This window comes from Microcebus murinus, chromosome 15 (assembly GCF_040939455.1).
Source record: "Microcebus murinus isolate Inina chromosome 15, M.murinus_Inina_mat1.0, whole genome shotgun sequence".
Classification (NCBI taxonomy): Eukaryota; Metazoa; Chordata; class Mammalia; order Primates; family Cheirogaleidae; genus Microcebus; species Microcebus murinus.
This window is the reverse complement of record NC_134118.1, coordinates 64234722-64255144: the sequence shown is the minus strand read 5'-3', so window position 1 is coordinate 64255144 and position 20423 is coordinate 64234722. Positions and strand designations below refer to the sequence as shown.

Sequence of the window (20423 nt, the reverse complement as noted above, 5' to 3'; positions counted from 1 at the left end):
AGCTCACAGCAACCTCAAACTCCTGGGCTCAAGCAATCCTCCTGCCTCAGCCTCCCAGGTAGCTGGGACTACAGGCATGCGCCACCATGCCCGGCTAATTTTTTATATATATATCAGTTGGCCAATTAATTTCTTTCTATTTATAGTAGAGACGGGGTCTCGCTCTTGCTCAGGCTGGTTTTGAACTCCTGACCTTGAGCAATCCGCCCGCCTCGGCCTCCCAAGAGCTAGGATTACAGGCGTGAGCCACAGCGCCCGGCCTGTATTTGCTCATTTTTTATTAAGTTGTCCTTTTTCTTAATTTTTAAGTTTTCTTATGTATATTAAAAGTACTTTTTTCTGTTATTTTATTTATGCAAATCTTTTCCATGCACAATTTTTTCACTTTTATGTCACCAAACTTAGCATTTTTTTTGTGGCTTCAGAGTTTTGTGCATACTTAAGGAAGGTTGTCTCATCCTAAAAGTATACATTCTAAAAATCTCCATTTTCTTCTGAGACTTTTTTATATCTTTGAAGTTACTATGACATCAAGGGTGAAACAATTCCTTTCACCGTTTCCCCCAAATGGCTATCCAGTTGTCCTATGCTATATATTGAAAAAATTATATTTTCTACAGAGATATCTATTAAATTCTTGTGTGTATATTTCGGTCTATTTCTGGGCTCTATTCTATTTCATTAATCTGACAGGTGCCAACACCACATCACTTTAATTCTTGTTGCTTGAAATATGTTTTACCAACTGGTAGAACTAATCTTCACAACTTTTTCAACATTTTCCTGGCTGTCCTGGTATGCTTATAGTTGTCCTTAAGAACTTTTGAATCAGCTTCTCTTTCTTCTAAAAATCCAGTTGCAATTTCACTGGGATAACCTTACCTTGATAGGATAATTTAAGGAGAATTAATATCTTTTTCAGTTGACTTTTTCAAATGCTCAAGTCAAAAACTTTGGAGTCACCTTTGATGCCTCTAGCTCCCCCCATCCTTCATCTGCTCCATTAGCAAACGCTGTCAGCACACTATACACCCAGACACTGAGCACTATGGCCCACACCCGCCTCCCAGCCCCGCCACGCTGTGGTCATTCCTTTCCCACTTCGTCCACAGCTTCCCAACTGGTCTCTCTGCCTTCCCTCTTGCTTGTCTATTCTCAATACAGAAGTCAGATCGCCACATTCCTCTGCTCAAAACCCTCACTCAGAGTAAGCAAAGGGCCCATGATCATCTGGGGAGTGCCCCAGACAGAGGAAACAGCAGAAAAAAAGCCAGAAGGCAGGAGATGGTGGAGACTAACAGGGGAGGAGAAACAGACATGCAGGAGATGAAGACCAGGGCCAGACAGCCCAGCTCAAGCTGAAAAGCTGGAGTAGTTACCTAAGTGGGGTGGGACCACGGCTGGCACAGGTACAGCAGGGAAAATGATCTTTTTACATTAAAAGCCTTGTGCAACTATGTGATTTCTAAAACTATCTACGTGTATGACTTTGATAAAAATAAAAACTTAGTAAGAAATCTTAAAACACCGACATATGAAAAGAGAAATATAGAAACTAACGGAAAAACTTAACAGATGGTATTTGTCAGCATGCAGTGGGAGTTAAACTCTCTTTTAGCAGATGGATGGACATTCTTATAACCAAAACTGCATGATTTCTCAGTTATCATGAGGATTTTAAACAAAATAACATCCATCAATTTCAAATTTAGTCTGTGAGCTGCCCCTAGAAGGTAAAGAATGCTTAATGTATCCAGCATTTATCAAGCGAGATGGCAGAGTGACAAATTGTAGATTTAGTGATCTTCAGAAAACAGAAGAACAGAAAAAGGAAGAAAAAGTTTCAACAGTTTTTCTTTCACTTCCATGTTTTAAAAAATATCATACTATTGGGTAGGTATTTGAAAAAGTATGATTTTAGGAATACAAAAGACAGTGAAAAAATGTAGAAATAGAAGTGTTTGGTTCCACTGAAGTAGCCCAGAGATGGAAATCTCCCCCAGGTCACAGGGGTCCAAACCTTGGTATGTTCCTTCACATATGGGATAAATTGCAAGTGACTCAGAATTCCTACTGCCCTCTGTAAAAACAAATCCCTGTCCTTCAGCTTCACCTTGTAGCAAGAATAGAAAAATGAAGTGGCAGAGCACTCAGGAGGAAAATCTTCAGTCTACACACAGTGAGCCTTAGCCTGTTGTAATTCCCTAAGTGGCCGCCCCCTCCACATTAAATGAAAACCCTTCTCCTTATCTCTTTCTGTACTCTAAACACTGTCATAATATTAAACTTTCGAGGTTAATTTCTAATCGCCTAATTATGAAGCAAAATGCTTTTAATCTGCACTCCCTTCTCTGGATAGTTTTCTCCTTTTCTAAATTGCATTCTTTCATTTTTTTTTTTTTTTGAGACAGGGTCTTGCTCTGTCGCCCAGGCTAGAGCGCAGTGGAATCATCTTAGCTCAATGCAATCTCAAACTCCTAGGCTCAAGCAATCCTCCTGCTCACCACCCTACCTGGCTAATTTCTATCTTTTGTAGAGGTGGGAGGGGGAGGTGGGGAGTCTTGCTCTTGCTCAGGCTGGTCTCAAATGCCTGGCCTCAAGTGATCCTCCTGCCTCTGGTCTCCCAAAGTGCTAGGATTACAGGCATGAGCCATTATGCCCAGCCCTGCATTCTCTTTCATTAGTAAAAGGAGAAAGAACTGAGTAGAGAGATGAGTTTGTAACTTAAAATATCAAAAATAGTTTCCCAAAAGGTCAAATATTTGAAGACAGCACAGAAAAGGACATATATAGCTCCAGAAGGCTGCAACAAAACATGTAAGGTCACTTAAAACTTCCCAGATGCCAGCAGTAACAAACGGGAAAGGGGCAGAGGTGGGAATGTTTCCTGTCTACTTTATCACCACCACTGACCTGTTATTACAGTTTGCAAACTAAATTTATACAGGAAACTTAGCAAGCAAGTGATTATTCCTCTAGAAATGTTGAGAAATTATAGCTATTAAAATTATTTATTGGCCGGGCGCTGTGGCTCACGCCTGTAATCCTAGCTCTTGGGAGGCCGAGGCGGGCGGATTGCTCAAGGTCAGGAGTTCAAAACCAGCCTGAGCAAGAGCGAGACCCCGTCTCTACTATAAATAGAAAGAAATTAATTGGCCAACTGATATATATATAAAAAATTAGCCGGGCATGGTGGCGCATGCCTGTAGTCCCAGCTACTCGGGAGGCTGAGGCAGAAGGATCACTTGAGCCCAGGAGTTTGAGGTTGCTGTGAGCTAGGCTGACGCCACGGCACTCACTCTAGCCTGGACAACAAAGCGAGACTCTGTCTCAAAAAAAAAAAAAAAATTATTTATTTATTCAGGGCATTGCCTCTTAAAATGTTATCAGCTCTTCATATAAGAAAAATTTATTATACAAGAGTTTTCATTATTACAAATTTACAAAGTCATTAAAGATCCCACTCTATATCAAACTATTATTCCTCTCCTTATGCTGTGCAATGTAGCTTGACTTAACTGGTCTTTAGGAATAATGCAACATCAATAACAAACGTCCTTAGGACTTTGAAAGGCACATTCATGTTTTTAAAAATGAAGTCTTCGTATAAAATATTCCATCTTTTGTATGCTCTGATCAGTGGCTTTCAAACTTTTTTCACCACTGCTCATTTTCATACATTTTATAGTGACTCAGTACCCATACCTAAACACCCAAAAAACAAGTTTTCGCAAGAAAAAAAAAATACTCAAACAATAGGTAGTGCACACTGGTGTCTTCTGTTCATTTCTATTCTCTCCAATTCCATTAAGAAAGCTAGTAAAGACCCTCAAAATTCATTTCCTCACTAATGGATCACAAATTTAAAACACTCTAGATCACACTTTACTTATCATTTTGTCACATAATTGAAAACACTGAAATTCTGGATCATAAATTGTCAGATAATTCCTCTTGTTCTGTTTTTACTCTGAAATGTTCACTGGTAAAAAAATAAAAAGTCTCTACTGTTATTACATAGCATGATTTTTACATTTAATATTTTTACAGCTACCACAGACAGCCCTCTGGAAACACTGGCCAAATCCTCCTAACTGTTCTCTTATGAAACAGGGTCCTAGCCAGACATGCTGGTGTGTGCCTGTAGTCCCAGTTACCAGAGAGGAAAGGCAGGAAGATCGCTTGAGCCCAGAAATTGGAGGCTGCAGTGAGCTATGATTATACCACTGCATTCCAGCCTGGGCAACATACCAAGACCCCATCTGTAAAACAAAACAAAGTCTAGGGTTAGGCATTGAACAACTAATCTAAAATGTTTTGGCCTGTGAAGAAATGATGTTGAATGACTGAGATTCTAATGCTGCAAAGAGAGAAAATAGAAACACTCTTATTCCCCTAAGGTTTTTCCCAGCAGGTGCTCACACCTTGCTTCTGTGTATTGTAGGATTTTTGACTGTGGGTGCACATTCCACGAACTCTGCATGTGGGACTTCTTTGTAGGTGTGACTTAAAGATGGGTTCTTCCGGAGCAGATTTGTGTTTGTTCCTAACAGTCATTTACAGACCCTACCCGGTTGGTACTATGGGTACCAAATAACTTAAACTAAAATATTGGCTTAGTGTTTTCTGTTTTCTTAATTACCCATAAGGGGAGGAATTTGGGCTGCAATCCAAGTGTGAGGTAATTTGTGGGTACAAATTGTCAGGAGAGTGTGTGTACACACACATATACGCATACTTATATCTTGCTCCTCCATCCAAAACCAAAGTTCAAGACAGGAACTTTTCCTCAGGGCCCCCACTCGGACATGGGTCTCAGCCTCACATATGCTCAGGGTGTGTGGGTGGGGGTGTGTGAGAGAGAGAAAGACTCTCTACTCTGGGCTGATCTTGGACTTCACCTCTCATCTCTGGGCCTTTGAAGTTGTGAAACTAAAGCTGCCCATAACTTGCAAGTTCCAACTGTCATCTGATTTTTCAGACTCTGGGTATTCCTTACCTTCTTGTGAGCTCACTTGAAAAACAGTTTTTAATCCAACATTTTCAATAGTTTCTAGTAGAAGAGTAAATCTCACACCATAGTAAGGCTACACAGATTTATAAAATCAACAACTGCCTCTGAAGTGATTTGAAATAAAATGTGCAGAAAAATCACTGTGTGTAATTCAGATTTTATTGCTCATTAATTGTCACTCTACACAATTTTAAGTAAACAGACGTTGAGAAAATATACTGAGAGTATTAAATAGTGATGGCAATATCGATGAGACCATTCAAGTGTTTTATATAAGGTAATTAGAGGCACCACTCCCACCATCACCCCTAGAAATTTGTACATTTCATATAAAAAGAGTAAAAATAGTTCATTGGCATATAACTAGCATTATTCTTTGCAATCCATGAGCCAAGATAAGCCTGAACAATTTCAGAATCTTCAGAGCAAAACACTTTCTTACACTAGCAGATATTTCTTTAAAAAATAAGCAGACAAATCAACACAATAAAAACTACACATACACAATCCCGTAATGAAGTTGGTATATTTCAATGGTCCTGAATTTTAACATATTTTGCTCTAAATTAATTCAAAAAATAAAATGATTCAACTTTTGAAAATGAGACTAAACTCCTTCACTGTAATTATACTTACTTTATAATTCAAACAATTTATCCAAAGCTAAAGTTAACCAGTAAAAACCATGGATACAACTCAAACTGCTCTTATGCTAAGATAACTTCTTTAAAAGTTAATTATTCTTTAAAAACTCAGACCCAAGCTGCACAGGTATACCTTGAGGAACTAACAATCTACCCTTCCAGATACAGCAGTAGTTCTAAGTGTTCTTAAAGCTGGGGAGCATATACAAAATCACTGTAAACTATAAACATCAGTAACTTTTCTTGGTAAAACTACACCAACAGTTTCTCCTATTAATGATTACAAAATCAAGCATTTTAATAGTCCAGCATTTGGAAGACTTCCATGTACATTATTAAAAAGAAGCTCAGATTGAGAAATATTTTCACACTTGAAAAGACACTCCAAAAAGAAATAAGACTTGAGATGTGGTTTTCTGTTGAATCATTTAGAAGACCTCAGTTATCCAACAACTTAAAAACACACAGTAGCACATAAATAGGAATTTATTAAAATCACTGTTTCCAACAATATAAAAATTAAATATTAAGGCATCTTTTACTCCCATCCTGGTGTATGCATCAAAGAGAAATGTAAATAAGAGCCAGCACTCCTTAATCAAATGCTTTCTAAAGTACTTGGCAGATTTTATATTCTCCTATTCCACATACCATTGAAAGCTCTCATGATCAAACATCTTGACCCAAATCAAGAGAAAAGTATAAATAGATATCAATTTATTAACGGGAAGCAGTTCACTCTTGAAAAATAAAAAGGAACTACAAAGAGTATCATGTATAATGTTCAAATACTGGTATTTAAATTTCTCTGAAGCAATTTATGGTTCAGTAATTAAGCAAAAGAAGAGATGAAGACTTTACTTAAGATGAGAGGCCTGTTAAAATGGATCGTGCTATGGAATAACTGTTCAGTCAATATTCTACTCCATTGGGATGACAGTTTGAAAAGGGCTTCATACTCATTTAGAAAATATCACATCCACTAGAATAAGATCATATCAATTAACACTGATTATTTTCCCCCATATCTGTCCACTTTTAAAGCTCAACAGGCTTCATAAAGTATACTAAACAGTAACATCTTCACCTTTTAAGGCAAGTTTGTGAAAATAATTTAATACAACCAGATCTCTTCATGAACTTTCTGCTCACACTTTTAATGTAAGAAACATACAAAAAATTGTTTTATAAAAAGCCACCTCAATACCATAAAATATTAATGAAAGACTGTGAACCCAGTTTTCTTTTAAAAGAATCTTCTTTCCTTGTCTCAAATTCGAAGCACTATTCATCATCTTTAGAGCCAGTTTTGCTTAACTATAAAAAAAGAGAAAAGAAATACTCAACAAGTTTAAGTGATATTATTTGATTCATTAGTTCCACTCAGTATCAAAAGTAAACAATGGGCAACACAGATCAAATAACTTAAACCATCTAGCTATAGCTTTTATCACATGTAGCAACTTTTCAAATTCAGGCTCAGCTACCTCAAACAGGTTTAAAAATATGAACTCAATGGTCACGCTTGAAGCTCTGACTCGAAGGGAGAGGGGGGCATGGGCAATATATGTAACCTTAACATTTGTGCCCCCATAATATGCTGAAATAAAAAAAAAAGGAAAAAAAAAATATGAACTCAACAAAAATATAACCTCAAAAGAACAAGGGGGAAAAAATCCTTGAAATTTTCAAAGAAATAAACTAGAACCAAGAATATACAAATTAAAGATGCCACTTATAAAATGAATGACATTCTTCTATTTTTTGTTTTCTATCACAGACAATAAATTAAAAAAAAATTTTAAATTGTGGTAAAAAATACTTTACATAAGATTTACCATCTTAACTAGATATCAAGTTCTTATAATTTTAAAAATATGATAAAAATATTATAATTTTTTCTACTTAAAATCTTTGGCAAGAGTTGGCAAATGGTGGCGGGGTTGTGGATAAAGGTCTCAAACAATGCAAAGGCAATTCTGATCAGAATAGTGCCCAGCCACTGAGAAACCCCCACTGCACCCAATAACTCTTAAGAATTCCAGAGAATATGCAAAGCTGTGAAAAGCAGACACTACTAAGGGTAGTGGTTTTCATGCACTTTCGTCCAAGGACCTCTTTATACTCTTAAAATGAGAACCCTAAGAACATTTTAATTTTTTTATGTGGGTTTTAACTACTACATTAGAAATTAAAACTGAGAAATTTACTTATGTAAAAATAGCAACACACCCCTTATATAACCCAATAGTGTTTTCTAAGGAAAAATAATTATTTCCTAAAACAAAACAATGAGAAGAGTGGTGTGGTTTTACATTTTTTTTTGAGTCAGAGTCTCACTCTGTTGCCCTGGCTACAATGCCATGGCTCACGTGCCTACCTCACTGTAACCTCAAACTCCTGGGCTCAAGTGATCCTCCTGCCTCAGCCTCCCGAGTAGCTGGGACCACAGGTATGTGCCACCATGCCCAGCTAATTTTTTCCTTTATCTATTTTTGGTAGAGACGGGGTCTTGCTCTTGCTCAGGCTGGTCTCAAACTCCTGAGCTCAAAGGATCCACCTGCCTTGGTCTCCCATAGTGCTAGGATTACAGGCTTGAGCCACCACTCCCGGCCTGGTTTTACATTTTTGCAAATCTCTCTATTATCTAGCTCAGTAGAAGACAGCTGGGTTTTCACAAATCTACTTCTACAGTAAAGCAGGTATAATGGAAGATAGCTAACGAGCACAGCAGAAGTACAATCTGGGTTAATAATGCACATACTTAGATCCTAAACCTGCTAACTTAGAAAATTCTGGAAAACACAAGAATGTACAAACACACATTCTCTTTGTGCTTTAACAGAGTATGAATTATGGCATCATCACACACCATGCAATCTCTGGAAAATGCCAGAAAAAATTCATGAGCAAATGAATAACAAAGGCAAACAATTTCTTAGTATTATATTATGATGCTTGGGGACCTCCCAAGGGTCCAAAGACCTCACTTGGAAACCACTGGCTTAAGGTAATGAATTCTGAGACCAAACTATGTCTAGGTGAAAACCTCCTTTAATACTTTCTCACATCTCCCAAGAATACTGTATTATTTGAACTTGAATTTTTTTGGCAACTTGGAATTCTATTTATATTAACAGGGACTTGGGCCAGGCGTTGTGGCTCACACCTGTAGTCCCAGCTACTCTGGAGGCTGAGGCAGGAGGATCCCTTGAGCCCAGGAGTTTGAGGTTGCTGTGAGCTGGGCTGAGGCCCAGCCCAGGTGACGTAGTGAGACAGATCAAAAAAACAAAAAAAACCCCAGGGACTCTCTTAAGAGCAAACAAAAACTTCTAGAACTAGGGAAGGAGGAGCAACTGTCACCACCTTTACATGAGTCAGATTATTTTCTTCTCACTCTCAGCTGAGAGCTGCTGTGCCAGAGAAGTCACACTCTGGCAGAGAGAACGGCTCATCCTGGAGCACAGAGCATTAGTGGGAGGGAAGGGATTTAGCTGGGAGGCTGCATGCAAGCACACCAAGGACACATGAAGTTTCCGCCAAGCATCAGCAGAGAGGGCCAGGTCAAAGTGAGAATGCCAGAGAAGTTCCACCCATACAGACATCTTGTACAGGCTCAGCCTCCTACCCAGGAAGGAAGAAATACTGCATTTCTTTACTCCAACTGCACTTCATGGCTTCCTATGCTCAGGAAATATTTTTGTACTAGGTTCTAGAGGCACAAAGATTATTTTAAAGAGTTTCTATAGAAAATGCATTCCATGGATCCGACAGCTGACTTTAAAATAAACTTTCAGAATACTCTGTAAATTGCTCATATTTGTGGGTCTCCATTAAGATCCTAATCTTTAACTACCCTTGGATCATATTATTAATAAACACTTCTCATAGCAGTTGTGGCACTAACTGGCACACAAAACTTATTTCGTGAAGTCCTACAAAGAGACTTTACTGTGTTATTCATCAGTTTTGAAACTACAGCTAATGCAAGAAAAAAACTGAGAGAAGTAGGAAAAAAAATCCCAAATGGAAAGTAAACAATTTTAAACCAAAATGGAAAATCTTTTTTGGCAAGAATGGACAACTACATTTAAGATCTGTCCTAAACAAAACAAAACAAAACAAAACCACAAAAACTTTTAAGAAATTAAGCATTCCTTTCTATGTCTGGTTTTTTCAGTTTCCATATTATTGATAATTTAGAGCCATATTTAAGCATGTGCATTCTTAAGATGTACTTACATAAAGAGTCATACTATATGGTAGTTATAACTTCTGCAGATTTTCTTTTATTTTTAAATAAAGAAACCTAAGAAAAGACACCTGCACTCGAATGTTTATAGCAGCACAATTCATAATTGCAAGGCTGTGGAAACAGCCCAAGTGCCCATCAATCCAAGAATGGATTAATAAAATGTGGTATATGTATACCATGGAGTACTATTCAGCTCTAAGAAACAATGGTGATATAGCACATCTTATATTTTCCTGGTTAGAGCTGGAACCCATACTACTAAGTGAAGTATCCCAAGAATGGAAAAATAAGCACCAGATATATTCTCCAGCAAACTGGTATTAACTGAGTAGCACCTAAGTGGACACATAGGTGCTACAGTAATAGGGTATTGGGGAGGTGGGAGGGGGGAAGGGGGGCGGGTATATACAAACATAACGAGTGAGATGTGCACCATCTGGGGGATGGTCATGATGGAGACTCAGACTTTTGGGGGGAGGGGGGGAAATGGGCATTTATTGAAACCTTAAAATCTGTACCCCCATAATATGCCAAAATAAAAAAAAATAATAATAAAAAAAAAAGAAACCTAAGAGAGAAGAATGTGAAGGATATTTCAAAAATACTTACATGCTGAATGTAACAAAGGTAAGGGAAATCCCAGGAAATTCCACAGGTTGTGAGGGGGAAAGCAGAAAATACACATTTCATTATTTGATGGTAATAATTATAATAATTTTAAAGACTAAAATATAAATATTACATACCTTTACAACATCAACCCAGTTCCAACCTCGAGGAAGTTCCCCTTTGTGGTCTACAGGATAAAAATTAGCAACTTTATTTCTAAGACCAATCAGCTAGTTTAAAATTAATTTAAAATTAATTATGTCTCTAATAAGATTTTATATACTATTATATATAACAAATAAATTAAAAATTTAAATCACATATCATTAAGTTGGAAAAATAGTTTATCTATCACCATTGTGAACTGAAAGCACCACTCTAACCTGGGGACACTTGCAATGTATTTTAGGTATATTCCCTTTTTACATTTACGGTATTTCCATTCAAGACAAAACCTGATATCAAGAAAAAAATATGGAGGTGGGTTGCTAATGCCAGGAATAGGAGCTAATCAATTTATTAGTTTCAGGCATTTGCACAATTCTACTATTTTATATAAGGTCACTGCTTATTCAAGTAAGAAGCTGTGTTAGTTCACTGTTTCATGAGTTAGTGTTTCACATCAGGAAGCTAAGCCTTATAAAGAGGAGTTTGGCTTGATTTCAAGACTAAGAGGAGACCTTGCTAACTTATGTATTAATTGCTGTACCCTGATGAAATATTCATTATTTAATCTAACATTCCTTAAAAAGGGTTTTCATCTGTTGGGAGAGCTAGAAAACAAGCTCATACGAATTTATATAAGAATTCATAGTTTGCAAAGTGCTTTCAGTCTTTTAGTGGAATACTTAAATTTAAAGAACAGTTTCATAAATAAATACTATTTAAAAATCCTCCATTTATCTGGGTTGTAAAAGAAAAAAAAAATAATACAAACCTGTTTTATCTGCCAGCTTACGTTTCTGGGCTTTTGAAAGTTGTTCTTTTTTGTCTTTTTTCTTACTTGATGAGGCTGTATTAGGAGTTTCAACTGAGATCATATTGCTCATTGATGTCTATATATAAAAAAAATAATTCTTAGACTCATGCCTTAAAACTTACTAAATAACACTAAATATGTAATAGCTATGTCCTGAAATGGATAATGTTTAGACTTATAAAAGAATCCTATATTATTATCACTCATTTATGAAATCAGGTGCCCATAATACAATATTGGTTCCACTCTTGTAAAAGTTCACATCGAAGGATATAATATTAGTGCAACTGTTACAACCAAAACCCTGGGGAGGGAGATCTCATTACTAGCATTATGTTGAAGATCTGAGGTTCCAAGGTAGTTTTACAATTCAGTTAACTTGCTATTATTTGGAAATTTAAACATGTCTTTAGAAAAATCACATAGACCTACCTAGAACATTCTGGTTCCCTGAGACTATTTTTAAAACATTTGGGTTTGTGTAGACAGGGTTTATGATAATTAAAATTTTAAATGCTTAATACTATGTCTAAGCACTGCTGCAAATGTTTTACATGTATCACTCACTTTATCCTTACCAAAATCTTATGAGGTAGATTTTACAGATGAGGAACTGAGCACAGAGAGATTAAGAAATTTGCCCAAAGTAACATAGTAAGTGGTGCAGTGAGGATTTGAACCCAGGCAGTCTGGCCCACAATCCAAGATCTTAGCTACCACCTCCAGTTGCCTCTCTGGGTTCTTCTGTGTCCTCTTGGGAATGTGAAAGCCAGAAGCACTCAAATAGAAGACAAGGCCTTTGCTGCCAAAAAGCTTATTCTTTGGTCACAAGACAAAACTAAACTAATACTGACCACTGAAAGTCTTTTAGTGCATAATGTGGTGCAAAGGGATCTTATACATAATGCCTGAGGTCACAAAAGATGAATATTCCCTAAAATTATTCTATAAATAAAACAATTTTTTCTAATCAATAAAGACTCCTTATGCTGTAACACCTTCAAATTAAATGGTGGCAAGACTACAACAAAATAAGCCTCCCAGAGAAAGCAATTTCATACATTTTTAGCACTACATTAAGTAATTCTTTAGCTATCTAAGCTTCATGAAGAGATTAAGTCAATTTTAAGAATATTAGGTTCTATAAAATCTCAGTTTTTGTGGGCATAAGATGTATCCTAGTCTTTGATAAAGGGTAAAAATCTAGAGAATATAATTTCATCTTCTAGGTTAAACAGAAGAAATCTAAAATTCATTGTTCTTATTTAATTCAGATGTAACTTTGATTTTAAATCTAACACAAAGTCTCCTTCTAATTTTGAAAAAAATATTAACTAGTAAAGATTAATTACTAGCAGAGCAAAACCAAAACAATAAAAGAATCTAACAAAAAATAATCACATACTCACTGCAGAATTAATGGGATGGTGATTCTCCATGAACTGCTCTTTATTGTCCTTGGCATATTCAAACAATGTATAGGTCATAGCGGTTCCAAGATTAACTTCTACTGCCTCCTGCAGCTTGGCTAATATACTCTGCTTTACAGCTGATGATCTACAATGCACAACAAATATATTGCTAAGAGAAAAGTAAAATAGAGAGTATAGTAAAAAAACAATGAAAACAAAACACTACTCACATGGTGTTGTTAAAAAATGCGTTCATAGATATAATTGGAGGTGTTTGGGGATATGTTTCTGTCCAGGAAATCTCTATTAAGAAGGCTTTGGGATCACCATTTTCACCTATCTGAAGAAAAGGGGAAATCTTAGGCTTGTGAAAGGTGATAAAAAGACAGAGAAGTAAATATGATCTTCAAAAGAATGAATTCTTTGCAATATTCATGTTCAGATCAGAAACATAATATTTTGAAAAGTCCAGGGGTACAGGCTAACACTGAGAGGGGATGAGGGGAGTATAAAAAGAGTCTGAGTTTTAATTTAATCCTAGTCTGTTTTAACAGATTTAGTTTAAGCCCACCGCCTGTCTCTCCAACCAGCCCACGAGCTTTTCTAGTACCAAGTCTATGTCTTATATTTTTTTGTGTGTTTTCCCCAGTGTTCTTAGAATGAACATAAGACATTAACTGTGGGAAACAGGAAGCAAATAGACAAAAATAATCCACAAACTTGAAATACCACATCTTTATTCTAAGTTATCCAACTGCTAAATTACAAGAGGCACAATCCCAAGAGACCAGAAAATGAAATGTAAAACTGACAGAAAAAAGGGAAAGACAACTGATAAGGAAAAGGAATGCCTTCAGCTGAACAGCAATTCCTGAATAAGTTAAAGATATCTTGTGTTTCTTTTGTTACCCCAATTTTTTACTTAAAAAAATTTTAATCTTAAAGAAAAACTGACATAGTAAAATGAACACACATTGACACTTACCTGAGTCACCAAATACCTTTTGCCCCATTTACTTATCTTTCCCCCTCTTCACCAGAGAATCCACCCACACTCCCTTGATGTAATTTTTTTCCTTTGTTTTTTGTTGAACCATTTGAAAGTAATGAAATTATTTCATGTATCCTAATATATTTATGGATAAAGCATCCTAAGAAAAGGACATTCTCCTTTATAACCACAAGACCATTATCACCCTCAAGAAATTCAACATTGATACAAAAATATTACCTGATACATAAACCATACTAAAAATTCATCAATTGTACCTGAAGTGTCCTTTAACAGACATCACCGCCAACCCCGCAAATCCATGATCCATTCAAGGATTATGGATTGCATTTAGTTGTCATGACTCTTTTTCTGCTTTAATTTATAAAAGAACAGTCCCCAGTCTTCTCCCCTGCTTTTTAAATATCTTTTGTGACAAAATAAATCCAGCCCAGTTTACCTAATAAAGTCCTCAGATGTAGACAGATTGTTTCCTATGTTCAGATTCAAATTAAACATTTTTGGTTAGGAAACTGCACAGGTGATGTGGGCCATTCTCATGGCATCATATAAGGAGGCAGACAAGATCTTCTAGAATCATCACTGGTGGCACTAAGCTTGATCACTTGGTTAAGGTGATATGCCCCAGATCTCTTCAATGTCAACCTTTTCATTTTATAATTAAGAAGTAACACTACAAAATTATGTGAATACTTTGTTTCTCAACAACCCTTCATCTAAAAATTTTAGCATTCATTAATAGTCCTTGACTGAACCAATTATTATAGTGGTGGTTGCAAAATGATGATTTTATAATAAAACTATGGAATGCTTTATAAATTAGCATCTCATCCTTGCTCTGGCTTAGGCTAATCTCTACAGTACTATTTTTAGTATACATACTACTTTAAAAATACGTTTTTAAACAGCAGTAAGATTAAAAAATTTTCCCCAAAATTATTACTTGATTCACCTTTATTTTCTGACCACTGACTTTTCGTCCCCATCCTTTCACCCTCAATCACACTCTTACCAATATGAGGCAAGGCTCAGAAATCATATCGAATAAACTTAGGGATCTGTTTATATACTTAGGTAAGTTGATTACCTGCATAATGGATCTAACTGGCTTATGCTTGTGTTTTAAATATAGAGGTAATTAAAAAGTGATAAAAGTTACTTGCCTTATGCAATCACTAGGTCTCTACTCATGGTGCATTTAGGAACAAATTGTCATATGCCTCACACTGTGCTAGGTACTGAAGATACAAAGACAGAGACATTGCATTCCTATCTTCAAGGGAGACAGATGTTTAGATGATTCATTAATTGCAGCATGAAAAACAGTTCACATGAGAACAAAGCATGAAGAAATGAGGAATGATTAATTCTGCTTCAAAGTCAGAGCAGAGATAGGAGACATGGCCCATACATGTACAGAGGAGGCTTGAGTTAGGCCTTAAAGCAGCAGCAGGACAGATAATATATGAGAGGTGAGAGAAAGAACAATGTGTCCAAAGGCATAGTACTAAAAATAAAATGCAGGGGTAATTTAACAATGCATTATGTGTAAGGGATGCTGGTGAGTGGGACAGTTTGGAGGACAGTTAGAAGCAAACAGAAGGGCTCTGAGTGTTAAGCTGAGGAATTCAGTCCATGGGCAAGAGGAACCTGTGGAGAAACCTTCTTAAACAAGAGAATGGGATGACTACTTAAGTGTTTCAGAGAGCCTACTATTATTAATAACAGTTCTGCTGGAGGACTAATGGTGGAGTGTAAGGAGGAAGCTAAAGAAAGAAGTAAACCAGGAAAGTCCTTTGGGAGGTTAGTAAACTATTTTATATGAGAACTGAGGGGTCTGACTTGGAACACAGGCAGAACTCTACCCCAAGTCCTGTGACTGCGAACACACTGTCTCCTACTCTCATGTCTCATTCCTCTTAAATCCATCCTATGGGTCACATCGGAGTGTTCACGGTACAGCACACATACACGTCCAGAGTATTCTGCATACTGCGCTCAATAAATAACTGCTGTTGGTAACACAGACAATTAGGAAAGTATACTGAATTCTCAATCTCCCTATTGCTAATGAAGAGTGTGGCAGGGCAGGGCAAGTCTGGGGTGGCAGTTGGATTCAAATAGAAGGGTCTAGAACTTAACTCCATCATACTTTTGGCCCTAAAAAATCCCCTGGCTATTATATACAAGGTGATAGTGTCAGGATTGTTACACTTGAAACAGAACTGAGAAAAGCTGAGCAGGGAGGAGAGTATCCAAAGGAAGTGATTATAAAGAATTTATTTCTTGTGACAGTCTATAATAAACCACATGTTGGGATTTTTATTTTACTTTTTATATTTATTTTATATTTTTTATTATCTTATCTTATTATCTTTTCCCCAAGTCCCCAGGCAGCGGCATCGCCCTTGACAGGTGAGGCAGCCACAGAACTCGGACTATTTCTCTGACAGACGGAAAAAGCACCGCCTGGGGCTGCCGCTGGGTGCAGAGTGAGACTGCGAACAATTTATTTAAATGGTGACAATATTAATAACTGCAAATCTTTCACAAAAGGAACTTTCTAATTCCACTAATATTTATAATTATTTGAATAGATGGTTTATATTATTTATTTACAGAACAAAATACTAGTACTGTTTTATCTTAAAGACCAAGTTATGAGTAACTCCCATTTTAAAGAAAAATCTACGTTTCACATACCTAAAAAATGTCCACACATATTTAGAATACAGAATTAAGAAAAGACCAACTTTTCTTGACCGTATCATAGGGAAAGTAAGAAGAATACTAGGTTTGGAATAGATATCTAGATTTTAATCCTAATATTTATCAATATCAACTATGGAAGCTTAGGAAACGATGACCGAGAAGTTAAGTTACCTTTAAAGATAAAATTATACAAATTTTAAGATTTCTTCCATTTCTAATATTTTACAATTCTGTTACAATAAGAACAAGCTTATCTTTGTTTTTAAAAAGTTTCTGAATTAAGTTTTCACATGTTAAAAATGATTGATGGCAGGGGGATGTTTCCATTTAAATGCTTCAGAAAATACAAAGACATAATAAATTTAAACAACGAAGTTTAAAAAAGAAAGTAAGCATTTTTAGCAACCTGTAGTCCTTTCTAGAATGGTAGCGAGTGCTCCTATTCATGCCGTCTTACCCTATATTGAAATGAAACTGGACTTAATTCCCGGAAACTTTCGTCTCCTTCATAAATAGAACGTAATGCTTCTAGTTCCATCTGAAAGAAAACAACCAAATGAGTTTCATTTAGTGGTATAAATGAATTACAAATAGAGAGTTTTTACTTTCCCTTCAAGCCCACTCAACTATGCAAAACCTGACTAACTTATATGGCCTTAGATACTTATATTAAGAATACATGTGCATGTACCAACATATCACAATAGTACTACTATTTAATAATACTTATTTTAAAACTATATGCCAGACACTGCTAAGTATTTTACATTTTATTATCTTATTTAATTATCAAATCAATCCTGTCAAGAAGACCATATTTTCTCCTACCTACCGGGGTGGAAAATGAGATTCAGTTTAAAGCAACTCCAGAGAAAAAGGATGACAAGGACCTACTTAAGACCTGAGAAAGGTCTGCACGGAAAAATGTAACCAGTAATCCTTGCCTGCAAATATTTCTTAGAACATTGTGGTGTTACAAACAAGAAGTTAAATCTTTGTGATCATGGACAAATACCTGAGAAAGGAAAAACAGAAAGACTGCGCTTGGGCACATGTTTTAGTTTTCAAAAAGATGCATGTCATGAATTATACAAACTAAAGATGGTGAGCTTAATCTACATGGGCAATATTTTAGAATAGATTATTAAAGAAACAGTGTATAAGGACCTGGGTGAGTAAGAAGCAGTCCCTAAGACCTAGCAAACATATGAAAACCAAAATATATTTAAATAACACTTCTTAGAGAGGGTAACTTGATTGGTACATTAGGGAAAGGTACAAAACATAGACTACCTAGATTCTAGCAAGGCTCTGCAGGTTCCTCTTGCTATCTTTACAGGAAAAAAAAGTAGGAATTCAAACTGGATTCAAGAATAACTAAGAAGATTAAGCTGGAACAAACACCTTTACTCAAAATATATGCAACTCCTTCTGTCCTTAATCCTTTCTTTTTTTTTTTTTTTTTTTGAGACAGGGTCTTGCTCTGTCACCCAGACTGGAGCACAGTGGTGTCATCATAGCTCACCGCAGCTTCAAACTCCTGCACTCAAGGGTTCCTCTTGCCTCAGGCTCCAGAGTAGCTGGGACCATGAGCATGAGATACCACACCTGGCTAACTTTTTCTATTTTTTTTGTAGAGATGGGGGTCTTGCTCTTGCTCAGGCTGGTCTCAAACTCCTGCCCTCAAGCAAGTCCTCCGCCTCAGCCTCCCAAAGTGCTAGGATTACAGGCATGAGCCACTGCGCCTGGCCTCTTTCTCATAATTTAATTAATGACATGGACAGGAACAAAAATAGAGGGCAGGTTTATTAAATTTGTGGATAACCTAATGGGATAGTGAATAATGCTGGTGGCAGAATAAGAATCCAAAAAGTCCTCAAAAAACAAGCTAATGGTAAGATTTACCATGGCAAATAGAACTTGTACTTAAATACCTAAATATACAAGCAGAGGATTAAAGACTTTGGATAAAATACTTAAAGAGTTTCACTTGACAGTAAATCTGTACAAAACAATATAATGCCAGAACTTTGTCCAGACACATAATTTCAGGATAGTGAAGGAACTAAAATGAATGGATATATGAGGAAAAGCTAAAAGGAACCATTTCATCTGTAAGAGTTCTGAACAACTGGGCAGGAAACTGTCTTCAAAGATCTGAATATCATGTGGTAGAGAAGAATGGAATTTTCTTGTTAAAATGGCAATTCCTGGGCCCCACCACAGAAATTTGATTCAGTAGGTCTGGGGTGGCATGCAGGCATCTGTTTTTCTAACAACTACCCAATGGTTCTAAGGTGATGTTTCCATGGGTCAAACTTAGACAAACATTACACTGTATGTTCTTTGTAGAGAGACAGACTATTAATGTCTTAGCTTAGAAACTCACCTGGCAAGAATATTTTAGAAAGGATTCAGCTATCAATTAGCTTGTTGAACTTTGAGTCCTTTAAAGGTAACTTCCAATCCAGAGGTTCTGTTATATTTATCATATAAAAGGGCATTCAAGTAATATATTCTAAATGAACGGTGAACTACTTACCTACTACCCAAAGAGACTTGGGGTCCAGTCCTGATTCTATCACATATCACTGTGCACCCCTGGGGCAATCACTTTACCTCTGTAGACCCTTTTCCTCATCTATACTCATAACAAAGTTAGAAGGTTCCCCTAGAGATGACCTGTAGCATCTCTCCAACTCCGTGATTCAATGGCAAAATGGCATTTCCCAAGTAAATATCTGAGCATAAACCACACAATTCAGGTGGTACACGTATGCTCAAAAAGGATTTCGTGTCCACTGGACAACTAACAGATGGATAAATGATTTCACCAAACAATATGGACTGAAACCAGAGACACCAGCGTCATTTTCTTCCACAAGAAATTTAACTGTCAATTAATACTCTCTCCACTAGTCAACAGACTTTAAAATTTAAAGGTGCTCGGATTCCAAATCAGCATAACTCAGCACACAGCGCTAAACAAACACGCGGGATATAGGAGAGCCTCACGCACCCGGGACGTCTACCAAGGACGCTCACCTCGTTATTAAGGAAACATAGGGAGACTCCCGAGTTTGTAAAAATGGAAAATTCCGGGGGTGGGGAGACAGAGGCAGACCCCCTACCCGTTCTCGCATGTTTGGCGCCTCCCCGCGAGGCGCTGGTCACCTTGGGGCACCCCTCCAGGCTCCGAGGGCTCAGGGGCGAAGGGCACGTGCCGGGCCGCTAGTCCCGACACAAGGTCTTATCCCGGGGTCGGCTACTCAGCCGCCCTCCCTCAGGGCTGGGGCCCGCGCCGGGAAGGGGGCGCTCAGCCCGGGGTCTCACCTCCTGGTCCTCGTTGGCACTCATCGCGCCGGTCGCAGGGCGCCTCCCAGGCGGACGGCGTTCGCGACAATGCAGACAGAGCGAGGGCAGTGGCCCCGAGGCCGGGGCGTCCCCCTTCCGCGCCTCGGCTGCGGGGGCAACACCCACAGACGCAAGTCCCGGGCGCCCCGGCCCTCGCAGCGCCCAGCCGCCGGTGGTGGGCTGCGGGCCCAGAACCAGAGGCCGCGGCAGGTGGGGCGCCCGGGGGTTTCGGGAGAGCCTGCAGGGTGGTAATGGCAGAAGCTCCACCCCCTCCTCCATCAAGCTTCTCCTATTGGCTTCTTGTTTCCCCGCCCCCAACTCTTTCTCCTCTAGGAAATGGAGCTCCTTCCTTACGGGTCGAGGAGAGGCGTAACGTTCCGGGACAGCGATTGGTGTAGAGCTATGTCACTCAGGCCCAGAAAGTACTTCCTG

The 20423-nt window shown here is 37.7% G+C and overlaps 1 protein-coding gene and 1 non-coding gene across 2 annotated transcripts; both read right to left on the bottom strand.

The window, feature by feature from the left end:
• Positions 1-5151: 5151 nt before the first annotated feature.
• Positions 5152-20300, bottom strand: RWDD4 (RWD domain containing 4). Its single transcript, XM_076010696.1, has 7 exons — positions 19971-20300; positions 17095-17175; positions 13144-13253; positions 12911-13058; positions 11460-11577; positions 10660-10709; positions 5152-6975 (listed from the first exon to the last, which is right to left on the bottom strand). The coding sequence occupies exons 1-7, from the start codon at positions 20268-20270 to the stop codon at positions 6943-6945; spliced, it is 840 nt and encodes a 279-aa protein (XP_075866811.1). The 5' UTR covers positions 20271-20300; the 3' UTR covers positions 5152-6942.
• Positions 16305-16427, bottom strand: LOC142876817 (small nucleolar RNA SNORA77). Its single transcript, XR_012923634.1, has one exon. It is a non-coding gene; the product is annotated as a small nucleolar RNA SNORA77 (small nucleolar RNA).
• Positions 20301-20423: the final 123 nt, after the last annotated feature.

Excerpts from the sequence above, each read along its gene's own strand:
- RWDD4 (XM_076010696.1), bottom strand. The coding sequence starts at position 20,270 with ATGGAGGAGGGGGTGGAGCTTCTGCCATTACCACCCTGCAGGCTCTCC. Across the intron at positions 13,254-17,094 it reads CAGTTTCATTTCAATATAGG|ATAGGTGAAAATGGTGATCC; the intron begins GTAAGACGGCAT and ends CCTTTTCTTCAG. Across the intron at positions 10,710-11,459 it reads TAAGCTGGCAGATAAAACAG|ACCACAAAGGGGAACTTCCT; the intron begins GTTTGTATTATT and ends TTTATCCTGTAG.